The following is a 19,495-nucleotide window of genomic DNA, read 5'->3' on the forward strand; positions in this document are numbered from 1 at the left end:
ATGGGTGTACGTATACACACATTACATCTGTATTTATTTCTATATCTATATATCTTTTTTTTTTTTTTGAGACCGAGTCTCACTCTGTCACCAAGGCTAGAGTGCAGTGGCGCAATCTGAGCTCACTGCAGCCTCTTCCTCCCTGGTTCAAGCAATTCTCCTGCCTCAGCCTCCCGAGTAGCTGGGACAACAGGTGTGTGCCACCACGCCTGGCTCATTTTTGTATTTGTAGTAGAGACGGGGTTTCACCATGTTGGTGATCTTGAACTCCTGTCCTCAAGTGATCCACCTGCTTCAGCTTCCCAGAGTGCTGGGATTACAGGTGTGAGCCACTGTGTCTGGCCTGTATCTATATATCTACATCAATATCTGTATGACCACTAGTCTATACTGTTTGATCCAGATCTAATACAGCACCATAGGGTTCAATCTGATTTACTTCCATTCCTTAATTGCAACTCCCTTTGCTGACAGCTTTCACTTTCATTGGTTTATTTACATATTAATGAGTTCCCCTATATGAATCAATCCCCGCTCTCTAACTCCGTCCTTTCCACCTTACAGATACCTCCTCCCGCTCCATGGGCTCTGACTCCCCATTCCAGGCTGCCTCTGCTGCATGGATCCCTCCTCACTTGTGTGGGTTCCAACTCCCCATAACAGGCTGTTTGCCTGCAGGAATGCCCTGCTCACCCTGCCCAGGTCTGACACCCCATTCCAGACTGTCTTTCCTCCAAAGTAATGAGAAAAGCACTGGACAAGAAAATACAGCCCAGGTTCTGTTTACCTCTGACACTGGCTAGCTATGGGATTCTGGAAAAGTCACCCTAGCCCAAGTCTCATCATCTCTCATCTAGACCACTGCCTACTAACTGGTCTCCCCACATCTTCTCTGGCCTCCCTCCAATGTGGTTTGCATACAAAAATGTGACCCATCACTCCTCTAAATAAAGATCAAATTTCTAAAGCAACCCATGAAGCTCTGCTTGATCTAGCCGTTAACAAATTCTCTCACCTCAATTCTATCACCTTGTCTCTCTTGAATTATTTTCTCCCTCCCTTCCAGTTACACCGACCGGCCTTCTCTCAGTTCCTCAGAAGCATGATGATTTCCTTGTTTGGAAAGGCTTTTCTGTAGCCACTCTCTCTGCTTCTCCTCCTCTTCCCTTCACCAAATTAACTCCTTGTCATCTTTCAGGTTTCAGCTCAAGGGTTACTACTGCCTTGTCTAGAAGATTTCCCAGGGCTCCAGACCAGGTTGGGTCTCCCTTTTTTTTTTTTTTTTTTTTAGACGGAGTCCCGATCTGTTGTACAGGCTGGAGTGCAATGGCCTGATCTTGGCTCACTGCAACCTCTGCCTCCCAGGGACAAGTGATTCTCCTACCTCAGCCTCCCGAGTAGCTAGGACTACAGGCACGTGCCACCACGCCCAGCTATTTTTTGTAGTTTTAGTAGAGATAGGGTTTCAGTATGTTGCCCAGGCTGGTCTTGAACTCCTGGCTTCAAATGATCCACCCACCTCAGCCTTCCAAAGTGCTGGGATTACAGGTGTGAGCCACCGCACCCAGCCGGGTCTCATTTTTAATATACTCGTTTAAAGAACTACCCTTTCTGGCCGGGCGCGGTGGCTCACACCTGTAATCCCAGCACTTTGGCAGGCTGAGGTGGGCGGATCACAAGGTCAGGAGATCGAGACCATCCTGGCGAACACGGTGAAACCCCGTCTCTACTAAAAATACCAAAAAATTAGCCGGGCGTGGTGGCGGGCGCCTGTAGTCCCAGCTACTCTGGAGGCTGGAGCAGGAGAATGGCATGAACCCGGGGGGCGGAGCTTACAGTGAGAGGAGATCGCACCACTGCACTCCAGCCTGGGCGTCAGAGCGAGACTCTGTCTCAAAAAAAAAAAAAAAAAAAAAAAGAACTACTCCTTTCTTCTGAGCACTTAGTCCATTAATAATTGTATTCATTGATGAGATTATTTAATTGGCTCCCTGCTCCAGTAGACTGTAAGCTCAGGGGAGAACTGGATCTGTGTCTATTCTTACTTATCACAGATGTCTTCACACTCAGCCCAGTACTTAGCACAGAGAAGGTACTAAAAAAATAATTTCACGGTACCTGAAACCTCGCGAGCACTGTGTAAGTATGTGTTGAATCTGAGTTCTCTTCACAGGATTCTTTTAAGGGTGAAATGAGTTCGAGTGTAATGACCATGAAAGTGCTTTGAAGTCTGCAAAGTGCTGTCTAAATGGAAGATTTCACCGTAACTCCACAGTCATTGGTTTAAAACCTTGCTAACCTTTCTGGAAGTCTAAAGAAATCACTTTCCTATGCACATGTTTCTTTCCCATCTTAGAGATTCCTTCAGACTGGAGTGGACAGATAACAGAAATTCAGCTTTTTTTTTTTCTTTTTAGTAAAACTTTGAAATTTTAATCAACTAGAAATGACATTTTCAGTAACACTTCAAGGAGGAGCCACCCTACTCATCTTCCCCCACTGTTATCAGTGATTTGGAAGCAGGAGAGCCTGAGTTCAAATATCATCTCTTTCTTTACTGTCTGGGTGATCGTAGGCACCAAGCTCTTCCTCACTCAGAGCTCTCACATATATGGTTCCTTCTGCCTGGGATGCTCTTTTCTCTCTCATACGTGGTTGGCTTTTGATCATCCTTCAGGTGTCTGCTTAAACTGGCCAGGCGTGGTGACTCCCACCTGTAATTTCAGCACTTCGGGAAGTCGAAATGGGAGGATCTCTTGAGCCCAGGAATTCAAGATCAGCCTGGGCAACCTAGCAAGACCTCATCTCTTAAAAAAAAAAAAATTAGGCGGGCATGGTGGCATGCACTTGTAGTAGTCCCAGCTACTTGGGAGACTGAGGTGGGAGGATTGCTTGAGCCCAGCAGGTGGAGGCTGCAGTGAGCTAGGATTTTGGTTACTGTGTTCTGTTCATTTCCTTCACAGCACTCATGTTTTGTCTATTTATTGTATGCCTACTTCACTTGATTTTAAGCTTCTTGGAGTCAGGGATCACGTCTTAATGTGCATTGAGCATCACGCATTGTGATAGAGACTCAATCAATTAGGTGAATATATGTTTGGTTGAATGAATGAATGAAGTTGCCTCCTCTTCAAATTCCTCATCTAATGATTATTTCACAGGGTTGTTGGTAGACTTAGACCACCGATGCAAAGGGACTAGCACAATGTTGGTCAAATAACAGGTCTTCAATAAATACCGATTCCCTTTTCTTCCCCTGGGCACCTCACAGCCACAACCTTTGACTCAGCTGTGACTGCTGTATGCTGCATTCCTTCACTTTCATCACCAAGTCCTGCAAAATCTTCTCCCATAATATCTCCCAGATCTGCCGTTAACCCAGTGTAAGCCTGTTGCCCCACCCTTCAGACAAGTACCACTGGTCTGTAAGTGGCTGTCCTTTCTCAATTCCATACACTAGTAAAATCACCCTAAGGGATAGTATCACTTCCTTTATGTCTCCACCACCTCCACTTCACCCTATGCCTCTCCAGGTAGGCACTGTCCATAAGAGGCAGGCCTGAACTTACATACTCACTGGTCACAAGCTTAGTTCTGACTGTAATCTCATGGGCTAGTAGTAGCCCATTCTTCTGACCGTACTTTCTCTCTCTAGCCTCACAGTTTATTCTCCCAAGTATGTCTTTTCCTTTAGGACTGATGCTTGTTTAGATGCTGGTTCAGCTGGGCCTTGGAGTCTTCATTCTTTGGCATTGCCTCCTTGAGTGAGAACTGGATGTTGAAAATTTTAAATTTCCAATATTTGTCAATGCCCTGTACCATTTTTTTCCCATCTAAACAATCTTAGTTAAGAGTCATTTGCTTCTTCAAATGTGAGAGGACTTCAGCCTAAACCTCATATTTTATAGACAAAGCCTGGAGGGAAGATGTGACTTGCCATGTTCACATGAGCCAGGATCAGGGACTAGGCCTCGTGCTCCTAATCTAGTAGTTTCCCATTTTAGTTTGCACTTTGACCTTCCATCAGGCAAAGTTACTTGCTTCTTCTTGTAGACTGCTTCCTCTTCATCTCTTTTCCTTTAATTCAGTGATGTAGGGTTACAACTAGAATAAAAGCATGCTTACATATGAACTAGGTCTGACAGGAAGGACACAGAGGAGCAGAGGGTTGGCTTATGAGGGGTTGGTGTCCTTACCTCTTAACCCTTTGTTGATGCCATTTCTGCTGCAGCACCTATCACACCAATGCTTCGCCCCCAGAGCACACCTCCTGCCCTGCAGCACACTGACGTAGTGGCTTTCTATTCAGTTCTGACAAATTTCCCCAGGAGTCAAGCAGGTAGGCAGGCGTCTGTATATATAAAGATGATATGTAATAAACAAAAAGCTTTAAGTGTCAAGGGTATCTAAATATTAGCAATAAAGTTGGCTTTCCTTTCTCTTACCTTCCACATTACTTAGTAACCGTGTGTTGTCCATTCTACTTCCTATCTCTTTTTGATCTCCTCCTCCTTAGTTCACTGTCTTGTTTCAGGCTCTTAAGCGTGCTTGCCCGAACTATTTCAGACATCTTCCAGTGAATCTTCTACCTTTATTCCTCCCCTCTGGTCCCTCCTCCACATTGGTTCCAGAGGATGTTTCTAAATTTAAATCTGATTCTCTCGCCCTTTTTGAAAATCCTCTAGTTTTTATCCACATGCATCAAGTTCCTTGGTATAACTCACTAAGCCCTCCATGACCTGCCCCCTGCCTACCACCATAGCCTCATTTTCTGCCATTCTGTCTTTCACAATTTGTGCTCCAGCATCACAGGCCGATACAGTCCCTACACCCTCCATATTTGTAGGTTCTGCATCTGCCCATTCAAGCAACCATGGATCAAAAATATTTTTTAAAATAATACGATGATTAAAAATGATACAAATAAAAACAATACATGATGTTACTTGTGGGCTTATAAACAAAAAAGGAAAAAATGTAAACAAAAAAGACAAAAATGATATAGTAGAACAACTATTTACATAGCATTTACTTTGTATTAGGTATTATAAGTAATTTAGAGATGATTTAAAGCATAGGGAATGATGTGCATAGGTTATATGCAAATACTACACTACTTTATATTAGAGCCTTGAGCATCCTTATATTTAGGTATCTGATGGGGGTTCTGGAACCAATTCCCTGCAGCTGTGACTCTATATAGTTCTATGAACATAACATATTATTTCATATTTCTATGACATTGCACATGCTGTTACTTCTGCCTGGGATGCTCTCCCTGCCTTATCTACCTGGAAAACTATTCATCCTCAAAACCCAGCTCAGACTCTGCTTCAGTGTCCCTCTCCATCTCATCTATAGTATTAAACATTTCCTATCCTCTGACACTTCCAAAGCTTGTGTTGCTATTGCAATTATACTATATTGTAAATATATTTGTTTTCATGTTGCACTTTGATTCCCCATCACCCAACACAAGGCCTTGCACATAAAGGGTATTAAATATGCATATATATATTTCACAATTGAGATATAATTCACGTATCATAAAATTCACCCTTTTAAAGAACAATTCAGGCCAGACGCAGTGTCTCACGCCTGTATTCCCAGCACTTTGGGAGGTCGAGGTGGGTGGATCACCTGATGTCAGGGGTTTGAGACCAGCCTGGCAAACATGGTGAAACCCTGTCTCTACTAAAAATACAAAAATTAGTGGGGTGTGGTGGTGCATGCTTGCAGTCCCAGCTACTTGGAAGGCTGAGGCATGAGAATCACTTGAACCTGAAGGCAGAGGTTGTAGTGAGCCGAGATCGTGCCACTACACTCCAGTCTAGGCAACAAAGTGAGACTCCCTCAAAACAACAACAACAACAAAAAAAAAAGGACAATCCAGTGGTTGGTTTTAGCACATTCTGAAGGTTGTGCAACAATCACCATGATCTATTTCCACAACATTTTCATCACCCCTAAAAGAAAGCCTGTAATTGTCAGCAGTTACTCCCTCTTAGTGCCTCCCTTGCATTGGACCCCCTGTTAGTGCCTCCCTTGCATTGGACTCCCCCTGTCGCCTGGCCACCACTAGTCTACTTTCCGTCTCTATGGATTTGCCTATTCTGGACATTTCATATAAATGGAATCATACAATATGTGGCCTTTGGTGTCTGGTTTCTTTCACTTAGTATAGTGTTTTCAAAGTTCATCCACATTATAGCAGGTAGCACTACTTCATTCCTTCTTATGACTGAGTAATATTCCACTCATGGAGATGGAGATGGAGATGGAGATGCCTCCTTTTGTTCATCCACTGAGCAGCTGATGGACATTTACATTGTTTCTGTTTTTTTGTTTTTTTTTTTACTCTTCCAAATAGGCTGCTATGAACATTCCTGTATGAGTTTTTCTGTGTCAATAAATACTTGAGTCAATGACTACATGAGTGAATGGGTAATGACTCATATTTCCTCATGTGTTCTTTGGCCTGGATATGAATTATAACCTTCTTTTCTGCTTTTGGGCAGGTCTGGGCCGAATCGTTCAGGCTGAAGAATATCTATTCCAAGCGCAGTGGACAGTCCTCAAATCAACTGACTGTAGTAATGCCACCCACTCTTTACTGCATCGGAATCTGGGACTTCTCTATATAGCTAAGAAAAACTATGAAGAGGCCCGTTATCATCTGGCCAATGATGTAAACAAGCTAAGTTATAACACCTGTATATTTCCAAAATCTAAATTATAACACCTGTATATTTCCAAAATCTGTTTAATTTTTTTAAAACTGTGCATTTCTCTAAAACTTTCTGTTTACAACTGATTATTTGGTGGGATGTTAGCCATAACACAATTCTACTGACCTGAGTTCAAGCATTTCTACTTCATAGCTATTCAGCCTTGGCCAGGTCACATATTCCTGAAGTTTCAGTTGCCCTGAAGAGTAAAGGGAGGCAAAACAGCATACTCGTTAAGAGAAGGGCTTTGCTGGCCGGGCATGGTGGCTCACGCCTGTAATCCCAGCACTTTGGGAGGCCAAGGTGGGCGGATCACGAGGTCAGGAGATTGAGACCATCCTGGCCAACATGGTGAAACCCCGTCCCTACTAAAATACAAAAAATTAGCCAGGCGTGGTGGTGCATGCCTGTAGTCCGAGCTACTCGGAAGGCTGAGGCAGGGGAATCGCTTGAACCCGGGAGGTGGAGGTTGCAGTGAGCCGAGATCGCGCGCCACTGCACTCCAGCCTGGCGACAGAGCAAGACTTCGTCTCAAAAAAAAAAAGAGAGAGAGAGAAGGGCTTTGCTTCTAGTCACAGATCTGTTGTTTCACTAGCCACATTGTCTTGGAAAATTTGTTTAACCTCTTTCATCACCTGCAAGACAGGAATAATAAAATAGTCTCTGTCTCACTGGGTCATTGCGAAGATTAATAATAGGACAATAAATGTACAGTACCTTGGCTATTATTTTAAAAAATAACAGTAATATCTCTACTTCAGAGTGTTGGTTATTAAATTTAAAAGAGCTAGATGTATAAGAAAGCACTTATCGATGATAAAACTCTGTACAAAGTTAGATGGGATGTTGAGGATGATAACTGAATTGTTCTTTCAAAATTTAAGGGGTTTCTATTAGGATTTCAGTACTGGAAAATATTACCAGAGAAAAGAGTTCCTGGGCGTGAAATCTGAGTTAGCGTAGAGTCAGACTGCAGTCTCCTTGCAGGTTGGTTCTCTCTTCAGCCTCTCTTCTGGCCTCTGCACCAAGCAGCCCTTCCTCTGGTTGCCTGCCTGTACAATGCCCGTAAATTAAATTTTACGCTGGTTATTCTTTAAATTCCACTAACCCATATCCATTCTCTGCCCTACTCTATGCCCTGGGAGCCTGACCTCTATGGACTACACAACCTCTATGGACTCCATTGCTCTCTGGCCTTGGTTGGGTTTGGAGAGTGGAAGGCATAGTAGGGGAGTGGAGAGTAGGAGGAGAAAAAGTCTGGGGCACTGATTCTCTCTGCTGCCTCTCTGCCCCACCCCTGATCTGTCAGGAACAGTGTTCCTCTGTGGCCACAGCTCCTGTCAGGCAGCCTTCTTCCATAGTGCTAGCTCTTGCTGGGCCCTGGTAACCTTGTTTCCTCCCCTTGCTGTTTCAGGTGTAGGGATGGTAATAGTTTCTTGCTGTTGGTAGTCCCTGGTGTTTCACTAGGCCTTGTTGGTTTTACTCGTAGGGCTTTTCCCTAGCCCTTGTTGGTTTCTTAACCCTTCTACATGTCAAATAATAATTCCACTAAACTATCTTCAGGCAATCTTATTGAGGGTGCCATCTAGTTCCACCTGGGCTCCTGACTAATACAATTCTTTGTGTTTCCTCTCTATACTCTACATCCTCCAACAAATTAAGCAGAGGCACATTCTGTCCTGAGCTGGGCCACACAGTTAAGAATTAGTAGGCCAGGTGTGGTGGCTCACGCCTGTAATCCCAGCACTTTGGGAGGCTGAGGCAGGCAGATCATGAGGTCAGGAGTTCGAGACCAGCCTGACCAATATGGTGAAACCTCGTCTCTATGAAAAATACAAAAATTAGCTGGGCGCAGTGGCTCACGCCTGTAATCCCAGCACTTTGGGAGGCCGAGATGGGCGGATCACCAGAGGTCAGGAGTTCTAGATCAGCCTGACTAACATGGTGAAACCCCGTCTAAATATACAAAATTAGCTGGGTGTGGTGGCATGTGCCTGTAATTCCAGCTACTCGGGAGGCTGAGGCAGGAGAATTGCTTGAACCTGGGAGGCAGAGGTTGCAGTGAGCCAGGATTGCGCCACTGCACTCCAGCCTGGGTGACAGAGTGAGACTCAGTCTCCAAAAAAAAAAAATATGAAAATTAGCCAGGTGTGGTGGTGTGTGCCTGTCATGCCAGCTGCTCGGAAGGCTGAGGCAAAAGAATCGCTTGAACCCAGGAGGCGAGGTTGCAGTGAGCCAAGATCGCGCCACTGCACTCCAGCCTGGGCGACAGAGGGAGACTCTGTCTTTAAAAAAAAAAAAAAAAAATTAGCACAAGCTCAGATTCCTTAGCCTAGCTTTTTAAACACACACACACACACACACACACAGCTTTATTGATATATACCATAAAATTCACCCATTTTACGTGTACAATTAAATTATTTTTAGCAAATTTACAGAGTAGCGCAACCATCAGCACAATCAAGTTTCAGAACATTTCCATTACCCCAAAGAGATCCCTTGTATCCATTTGCAGTCATTTCCCATTCCTGTTCCAGCCCCAGCAACCACTTTCTGTTTCTACAAATTTGCCTTCTCAGGACAGTTCATACAGACAGCATCATGTGTGGTCCTTTGCATCTGACCTCTTTCACCTAGGGTGATTATTTTGAGATTCATCCATGTTGTTGCATGTATCAACAGTTCATTCCTCTTATTGCTGATTAGCATTCCATTGCCTGGATATACCACAGTTTGTCTATCCATTCATCAGTTGATGGGCATTTTGGTTGTTTCTATGTTTTGTGTATTTTAAATAATGCTGATATAAACATTTACGTACAAGTCTTTGTGGGTAGGTACTTAGAAGAGGAATTTCTGGGTCATGTAGTAACTCTATGTTTAACTTTTTAAGGAACTACTAAACTGTTTCCACAGAGGCTGCACCCTTTTACATTCCCACTGGCAATGTGTGAGGGTTTCATTTTCTCCATATCCTTCCCAACACTTTTTATTTTCTGTATTTGATTCTAGCCATCCTAGATGCAGTGATATCTCATTATAGCTTTGTTTTGCATCTACCTAATTACTATGTTAGTATCTATACATGTGCTTATTATTCATCTGAATATCTTTTTGGAGAAATGTCAATTCAGATCTTTTGCCCATTTTTAAATTGGAATGTTGTAACAGTTTCTTGTATGTATTCTAGATACAAGTCCTTTATCAGATATATGATTTGCAAAAGGAACTCAAGCACTCTCCTTCTTCCTTCTGCTATAGATTTATTTTGCCAGTTGTGCATTTGGAACAGAGGACATTAGGACTTCAGGGGGCTACTTCCACCTGGCTAATATATTCTATGACCTTAAAAAGTTGGACCTGGCAGACACATTGTACACCAAGGTGAGCTGGGGAATTTGGGAGCTGAGCCTTCACTCTTAGGCTTGGTGTCTTACAACTCGTATTAGACTATTCATGAAAAACATACCATTCATGAGAAAGAGAGGCACAGAGAGATGAAGTGGCTTGCCCAAGACTATATAGCCTGATACATGATATACTCCATTTTCTTTCTTCCAGTGTCTCCACTACCAAAATAGACTAACCCTTAACATCCGTAGGGTGATTAACGAATAATGAAGGACAGGTCAGTAAGAGCCAAACCCCTTCAGATAGACTGTTGTATGCTGTGTCATACCCATAGCAGCAAGCTAATGTGGGCTTATTGAAGTGTGCGATAGAGAAGGAGATTTCCAAGGGAAATCTGTTGCTACAAGATCCTGTCAAGGGATCCAAGAACATGAGAAATTTCCATATTTACATGTAAAATATTTTAAACAGTTTCCAATATATTAAAATGTCAGCTGTATCCATATAGTAACACCTCACTTAGCAGGCAATCATTTGTGTAATAAATGTGTAATATAGGCTTTCTGCTGATTGTTGATTCATGTTTTAGACCTGCTTCTGAGAAAGAGGCATTTTGCTGTAGTTTAAAAGCTTTAGAATCAGATAGACCAGGGTTTAAATTCTGGCTATGCCACTTAACAGCTCTTACCAGAAGTCATGTGTGATCTTCTCTGAGCCTTGGTTTATTTACATGTAAAATGGGAATAATAAGAATATTACATCAGGATGTTGTGAGGATGTGAAGGTTTCGTGTTGTGTGTGCTATACAAAAGATAACCACTAGGGCTACCCCAAGATGAGCTGCCACAGGCCCTTTTCAGCCCATCACTTGTCACACTTACCTTGGCCAGGCCTGTTTGGGCTCCTAGGGTTCCCTCTGCCTCCAGGCACAGTGAGAGAGAGAACCTCCAGGTTGCCCAGAAGCCCGGCCAAATGCGCTACTCTCCTCACCTGCCTGGTCCGACAGCTGAGGTCTGGCCTGCTTGTCGTATTACCGTCTCTTTTCCCAACAGGTCTCTGAGATCTGGCATGCATATTTGAACAATCACTATCAAGTCCTCTCACAGGCTCACATCCAACAAATGGATTTACTGGGCAAACTATTTGAGAATGACACTGGCTTGGGTAAGTGGCAGTTTTCCCTGAAGGGAGAGCAGTGACTTCATCTCACCCAATACACAGACCTTGTCCCTAAGAGGGAAAGCAGCTGTCCCTGTCATGAAGCACACCATTGCCACCTTCCCCATGTTGCTGATGGAGAAAACTGAGACACGGGGATCAAAGAGATTTTACCAGTGTTGGGAAGAATTCAGATCCCTATCATCACACATAGCCATTCGGGGGTTACTAAGGGACAGATTTAGAGGAAAAAAAAGACCACATCAAAGCCCCCTGTGATTTCTGCAGAGCATCCATTTCTATGTTATCCCTCCAGGGCAGCAGTCCCAATCTCTCCCTGGCACCAGGGACCCGTTTCATGGAAGACAATTTTTCCATGGACTGGGGGGCGTGGGAGGAATGGTTTCAGGAGAATTCAAGTGCATTACATTTATTGTGTACTATGTTTTTATTATTATTAATATATTGTAATATATAATGAAATAATTATACCATGCATCATAATGTAGAATCAGTGGGAGCCCTGAGCTTGTTTTCTTGCAACTAGATGGTCCCATCTGGGAGTGATGGGTGACAGTGACAGATCATCAGGCATTAGATTCTCATAAGGAGTGTACATCCTAGATCCTTTGCATGCACAGTTCTCAATAGGGTTCACGCTCCTAAGAGAATCTGATGCTGCTGCTGAACTGACAGGAGGTGGAGCTCAGGTGGTAATGCAAGCAATGGGGAGTGGCTGTAAATACAGATGAAGCTTTACTCGCCCCCACCACCCCTGCTCACCACCTGCTGTGCAGCCCGATTCCTAACAGGCCACAAAACAGTTCTGGTCCATGGCCTGGGGGTTGGGGACTCTTGCTCCAGGACACGTAAGCCAAGGTAGACTCTACACAGAAGGTGCATTGCTGATTTCTTCTGGTGCCTTAGCTTCATGCTTTACTGAACAGTGAGCTTCTCAGTGGCAGGGCCCAGTTGGATTAAACTGTATTCCCCGGGCCAGCAAAGGGCTAAGTGTTGAATAGTACCGTACAGCATCATGCCCTCAGAGACAATGAAAAGACACAGAGGATCTAGTTTCTGCTCAAAAGAGACATACAGTGCAGTTGGTGATATAGAACCTATAGGCAATAACAAAAGAACATTCATGTGAGTACAAATTATGTTACAAGATGAGTCCCAGAATGAAGAGGTGAGGACAGCTGGGTGGTGTTGAAGAAGGAAGACTCTTTGGAGGAGAGGTTTTGAGCTAAAGTTTAAAAAATTAATAACTTTATTGAATTTTCTCTCATTATGTAAATAGTTCATGTTATAGCTGAAAACTTGGAAATCATAGATATCCAAAGATAGCCAACCTTAACATGATGGTGTATATCCTTTTCGTCTTTTTCTCTAAGCTTAGTACTTGTATAAGTGCTTTTAAATGCATGTAGTGACTTCTCAGTAAATGATGACTAAAGTAGGACCAAAAACTACTGGGGAAAATAGTAAACAGACTCTCAGAGGGAAGCATGAAGGTTGTTGCTTACGCATCTATGGCCTAGACGAGAAGAGTTAAGCTGCTGCAGCTGCAAGAAGTCCCTTCCCCCAGTTCTCTCCTCTCAGCTGTAGAGTGGAATCTGAATTGGACCCAAGTAATCTGCCTGTGACAGATTATCTGTGTTTGCAAGCCCAAGAGATCTAGAGTTCAGGACTCCAAAAGAGAGAAACCTTAGCAACTTTGGGACCTGTGGGAGTGAGCATATTTTTAGGCTACTCTGATAATGGCATGCTAAGCAAAGCTGGAAAGCAGTCTGAAACTCCTGCTTTGGGGCTTCCTGCTTTGCACCTGGAGGGAGTCCTCTAGGTAAAAAACTTGCTGTAATTGGTGCTATTTCCACCAGTGCCCCTGGGAAGGCTTCAGCAGACCAGGCGCTTTAACAGCTGAGTGCTTTTGATGAGGGCAGACTCAGTTGCCAAGAGCCTGTTTTTTCTTTCTTCCCCTTCCAATGCAGATGAAGCCCAGGAAGCAGAAGCCATTCGCATCCTGACTTCAATCTTGAACATTCGAGAATCTACATCTGACAAAGCCCCCCAAAAAACCATCTTTGTTCTGAAGATCCTGGTCATGCTTTACTACCTGATGATGAATTCTTCAAAGGCAAGTTTCCCTAAAAAAGCAACACGTCTAAAATGAAGGTAGAAATTCAACTAGTTGAACTCAAAATTTGTGTTTTGCCCAATTCCAATAGCTTTTGCCCTCAGAGCAAGCCCTCACTCCAAAGAGGTTCAGATGCTTACGACATTTCTCCTGTGTTGAGTCTAGCCTGCATAATGGAAACTGGATTGTCTTCTTCCCCCGAGGGTTCCCAGTCTTGCATAGATAAAGGGAGTCTGGGGCAGTGCTGGGAAGCCTGCAGGGCAGGAAGGCTCTGGGGAGCCTTGGACGGATGAAGTAGTCACTCTAACTCCAGTTACTGAGTTCCCTGTTGCTGCGGGGATTCAGTCAGAAATGCATTGCCATGAAATGATTCAAAAAGTAACTTTTTGAGTACTTTTACATACCAGTTGTTGGCCTAAACCCTTTACGTAATTATCATACTTAATGCTTACACCAACATTAATGAGGTAGCTATTTTATTATCTCTACTTTACAAACAAGGAAACTGAGGCACCAAGAGGGTCAATTCTTTGCCCAATGTCTTACAGACAGTAAGTAGCATATCTCAGGTTTATTGACTTATTGGTTGATTCTCTCATTCATTCAAACATTTATTGAAAATCTACCATTTGTAAAGCACTAATCTAGGGACTGGGGATACAGTGGTGATCCATACGTTTCCTATCTCCATGGCACTGGTGTTTTTTGGAGGAGTGGAAATAAACATATGTATGTGTAATATAATTTCAGATAGTAGAAACTGCTATAAAGAAAACTAGCCAGGCACAGTGTCTCATGACTGTATTCCCAGTACTTTGGGAGGCCGAGGAGGGATGATTCCTTATGTCCAGGAGTTCAAGACCAGCCTGGGCAACATAATGAGACCCACTCTCTACTAAAAATAAAAATAAAAAAATCAGCCGGGCATAGAGGTGTGCACATGTAGTCCCAGCTACTCGGGAGGCTGAGATAAGAGGATTACTTGAGCCCAGGAGATTGAGGCTGCAGTGAGCCGTGCTTGTGCCACTGCACTCTAGCCTGGGTGACAGAGCAAGATCCTGTCTCAAAAAAAAAAAAAAGAAAAGAAAAAGAAAAGAAGAAGAAGAAGAAGAAGAAGAAAAAGCAGTAGGCAGGGGGAGAGAGAGGAGGCTGGTTGGAGGGAGCCCTTTTTGTGTGGGTGACATGGGAAAATTTAAGACTCCTTTCCTCCCTCCTCCCTCTTTTCTTTTCTTTCTTCAGCTAACTTTTACTAAGCACCTGCAGTATACCAGGCCTGGAGGAGCTCACAGGTTATGATAGAGTGTGACAGCGAAGCCCAGAGCACTGTGGGAGCACAGTGCACAGGGCACTAACCCTGTCTGGGATAGGGGTAGGAATGGGTGAGGAATAGGAAAATATTTCCACTGAACTTTCAAATTTACATTGGACAAAACCTCATTTCTACAGTGCAATGTCCAATTTTCCACTGTGTACTCAAGGAAGTCATTACCCCAGGGTGTGTTAGATCTACAAGAGACCTTAGACAAAAGGCACACATCTATCTATCCATCAAGACTGGCACCTCACTTCCTTCAGGCCTTCACTTGACTCAGCTGTTTTCTTTTCAGTGAAGCGTTCCCTGCTCTCCCTGTCTAAAACTGCAAACCCCCACTACTACCTCTAATGCTTCCTATCCCTTTTCATGCTTTATTTTTTTCCTTAGCATTTATCATTTAAGATACTGTCGTGTTTTATTTGTCTTCTTTATTGTCTTTCTCCCCTACTACACTGTAAGTTCCATGAGAATAGGAATTTCTGCCTATATTCACAGGACCTGGAACATGGTAACCATTCAATAACAATTTATAGGAAGGAAGGAAGGAAGAGAAGAAGAGAGGAAGAAAGGGGAGCCTCTTTCCAAGTCAAAACTCTGGGCCACATGGTCTCCAGGACCACCCCAGAGTGGTAATTTACTTGTGGCACCTGTCACCTCTATGCCTTCCAGTGATGGCCTCTAGGGCCTGATTAAGGTCCTACAAAGATCTCACTTTGTTAAGAAGGTATACTTAGTTTGTACTTAGTTTGTCAAGTCAGGTGGGGTTTTTTTCTGGTGCCCTGCTGCCCCTCCCAGCACACATGTAAGGGCCCAGTGTGTTTACAGGTTTATCAACAAGAGCTCAGTGGGTGGTGTGAAAATGTGGTCAGTTCTCTCTCATGTTTCTGGAGTTGAGCACAGATGGGGCTTCCCAGTGTTATGCTTTCCTGTGACAACTTCCTTTTGTCACTGCAATTCTATTTCAGGCACAGGAATATGGCATGAGGGCCCTCAGTCTAGCCAAAGAACAACAGCTTGATGTCCATGAGCAAAGCACCATTCAAGAGTTATTAAGTCTCATTTCAACTGAAGACCATCCCATTACTTAGTGACCCATGAGCTCTGCATCAAGGGTTATTCCAGGGGCTACTGAAGATCTAATATATTCCAGCCTTGCACAACTGCTTTGAGGTACTGTAGACTGCTGAAGTTTCCACCCTCTTCCCCTGGGATTGCACACATAGCTGTTATTTTTTTCTTACACAGCATATTAAGGGAATATAAAGCTTTAGGCATAGAAATCACTAAAAACTGTGTTTGTCATGACCTTTGTACTTGATTTATCATGACTTTGTATGACTGAGTAATATGTAGTCAGATCACTAATATGGTATTTGTAGTTAAACTACAAATAGTTTGTCATTTCCCAGAAGTCTCCCAACGATGCATGTTTCATACACTTTTGCTAAAGGAGGGGTAAAGGAGGGGGTAGGGAATAAAGCTATATTGGAACAAAGTTTCTCTATTCTTAATTCCATGCTGGAATTAACTTAGCATTAATCTGAGGTAGATTGTGATAAAGTACCCATTATAATAGAGCAATCACTAAGAAAATAACTCTAAAAATAGTTAAAAATCAACAAAGGGATTACAATGGTATGCTAGAAAATACCCACTTAAAGAAAAGGTGAGATAGAGGAACAAAAAGGACATGAGACACATAGAAAACAAATAGCAAAATGCAGGCATAAATTAGATATAAGGTCTTCCTGTGCCAGAGGAGGCCCCTGGGCCTGTCAAGGAGCTTCAGTATGGATTGACTGAGATGCCATTCCAGGGTGGCATCTTTCTTATCTCAGACAATAATTTGAAGCAGATGTGGGCCATCTATACAGTCTAGGGGAGAGGCATCCTGAAAGATCCCCTGTGATGGAGAGGACAGAGGGTGAGCCTTGGACTCAGACATGCCTGAGCTCAAATTCCAGCTCTCTCACATCATTGGTTTGTGACCTTGATCTCCCTATAGCCTCATCCATTACTGTTGTAAAATGGCCCAGATGTGGCCACAGCTATATCAGCTCATCCCATCTTGATGACTCTGGTAATTTAGCATATCCTTTTTTTTCTCCCTTAGTTCCTCTCCAGACTTGCCAAGCAGCATTTTGCTTCGTGAGTAGATCTGCACCCAGGGAGAAGATATGCAGGTCAAGAACCTGTCAGAGAGTTTTATGTTCCTCACTGTAAATTAATTCACTCAAACACACATAATAAAAATAAGTCAGATGGGTCACCCTGCCCCTTCAGGTAAAATCAGCTGGAAACCGCCCCCCACCCCCCGCTCTCACCACCCCCCCCACTTCCATACTTGTGGGCATTCTTATGCTTCTCCATGATGGCCATGAAGTCCCAGGGGCTTACTTGTCTTTCAGCCATCTCTTGATCTAATTTTCAGCCTCAGATGAATTCTCATTCTCCAGTCAACATTGTGTAGCACTTCCTTCTTCTCTTTAAAGACAAAGCCCCTTCTTCTTAGCTCTTAACCCGTAACCCCAAATATGAGTCAGCTCTTTCAAATAGACTCTTAATGAAGACTGGAGGGGTAAGGAGGAGGATCAACAACTCTTCAGCAGATAATTTCAAAGAAAATATTAGAACTTACCTATTCTGAAAACATTCTAAAAAGTCCATTTTATTAGACTCCTACTCTATTCTTTATTCCTTGGCCTCTTTTTGCCTTCTCACTCCTGTCTTATCTATTCTCCCTGAATTCCTGTTCATTAACCCTTCTGCATTCAATACATTTATAAAGTTATTGTTTAAATATATTGTTTCTATTTCTTTATTTTTATTTTTATTTATTTATTTATTTTTGAGATGCAGTCTCGCTCTGTCGCCCAGGCTGGAGTGCAGTGGCGTGATCTCGGCTCACTGCAAGCTCCGCCTCCCAGGTTCACGCCATTCTCCTGCGTCAGCCTCCTGAGTAGCTGGGACTACAGGCGCCCACCACCACGCCCGGCTAATTTTTTGTATTTTTTTTTAGTAGAGATGCGGTTTCACCGTGTTAGCCAGGATGGTCTCGATCTCCTGACCTCGTGATCTGCTCACCTCGGTCTCCCAAAGTGCTGAGATTACAGGTGTGAGCCACCGCACCTGGCCAATTTATTGTTTCTATTGACTGATTTACTTCTTGGCTATAGGCCATAATTTTCTGCTTTTTTTTTCATGCTTAGTAATTTAATTTTCAGTTTTTCTTCTTTTCTAACACATGCATTTAAGGCTATAAATTTTACCCTATATACTGCTTTAGCTGATCCCATATATTTTAAAAATGCAGTATTTTATTTTTCTAAATGTTTCTTATTTTTTATGACTCATGAGTCACTTAGAAATATGACTCAATTTCCAAAAGAGAAGTTCTAAAACAACTTCTTTGCTATTGATTTCTAGCTTTATTGAGGTCCTGGAATATACTGTATATAATTTTGATTTTTAGAAATGTTCTTTATAGAATGTGGTCAATATTTTAAGTGTTCTGTGTGTGCTAGAAAATAATGAAGTTATTGGGAGCAGTGCCCCTTAAGTCAAGTTTGTTCATATTTTCAATTCTTGCATATTTTTGCTGACTTTTTGTTCATGTCTAAGAAAGGTATAAAATCTATCCACTAACATTGTGGATTTATCTGTTTCTCCTTGTAGTCCTGTTTGTTTTTGCCATATATATATATATATATATATGAAATATATATATATATATGAAATATATATATATGAAATATATATATATGAAATATATATATATGAAATATATATATATGAAATATATATATGAAATATATATATATGAAATATATATATGAAATATATATATGAAATATATATATATGAAATATATATATGAAATATATATATATGAAATATATATATGAAATATATATATATATGAAATATATATATGAAATATATATATATATGAAATATATATATATGAAATATATATATATATGAAATATATATATATGAAATATATATATATGAAATATATATATATGAAATATATATATATGAAATATATATATATGAAATATATATATATGAAATATATATATATGAAATATATATATATGAAATATATATATATGAAATATATATATATGAAATATATATATATGAAATATATATATATGAAATATATATATATGAAATATATATATGAAATATATATATATGAAATATATATATATGAAATATATATATGAAATATATATGAAATATATATATGAAATATATATATATGAAATATATATGAAATATATATATGAAATATATATATATGAAATATATATGAAATATATATATGAAATATATATATGAAATATATATATATGAAATATATATATATGAAATATATATATGAAATATATATATATGAAATATATATATATGAAATATATATATATGAAATATATATATATGAAATATATATATATGAAATATATATATATGAAATATATATATGAAATATATATATATATGAAATATATATATATATTTTTTTTCTTCTTTTTGAGACGGAGTCTCACTCTATCGCCCAGCCTAGAGTGGAGTGGTGCAATCTTGGCTCACTGCAACCTCTGCCACCTGGGTTCAAGCAATTCTCCTGCCTCAGCCTCCCAAGTAGCTGGGATTACAGGCATGTGCCACCATGCTCGGCTAATTTTTGTATTTTTAGTAGAGACCGTCTTGGCCAGGCTGGTCTTGAACTCCTGACCTCGTGATCCACCTGCCTCGGCCTCCCAAAGTGCTGGGATTACAGGCGTGAGCCAC

The 19,495-nt window shown here is 41.6% G+C and overlaps 1 protein-coding gene across 3 annotated transcripts in view; it reads left to right on the forward strand.

Moving 5' to 3' along the window:
* The window catches only part of ZMYND12 (zinc finger MYND-type containing 12), a 32,312-nt gene that overhangs the window by 9,568 nt on the left and 3,249 nt on the right, over positions 1-19,495 (forward strand). For 2 of the 3 annotated variants that reach the window (XM_003812878.4, XM_063608291.1), the window contains exons 4-8: positions 6,519-6,688; positions 9,993-10,115; positions 11,135-11,246; positions 13,232-13,377; positions 15,658-18,355. In XM_003812878.4, the coding sequence (XP_003812926.1) occupies positions 6,519-6,688; positions 9,993-10,115; positions 11,135-11,246; positions 13,232-13,377; positions 15,658-15,780 (674 nt within the window). In that variant the 3' untranslated portion in view covers positions 15,781-18,355. Of the gene's footprint in view, positions 1-6,518; positions 6,689-9,992; positions 10,116-11,134; positions 11,247-13,231; positions 13,378-15,657; positions 18,356-19,495 lie in introns of those variants that run through there. The other variant, XM_063608289.1, reaches the window with a different exon arrangement.

The sequence above is a fragment of the Pan paniscus genome, chromosome 1, assembly GCF_029289425.2.
Source record: "Pan paniscus chromosome 1, NHGRI_mPanPan1-v2.0_pri, whole genome shotgun sequence".
Taxonomy (NCBI): domain Eukaryota; kingdom Metazoa; phylum Chordata; class Mammalia; order Primates; family Hominidae; genus Pan; species Pan paniscus.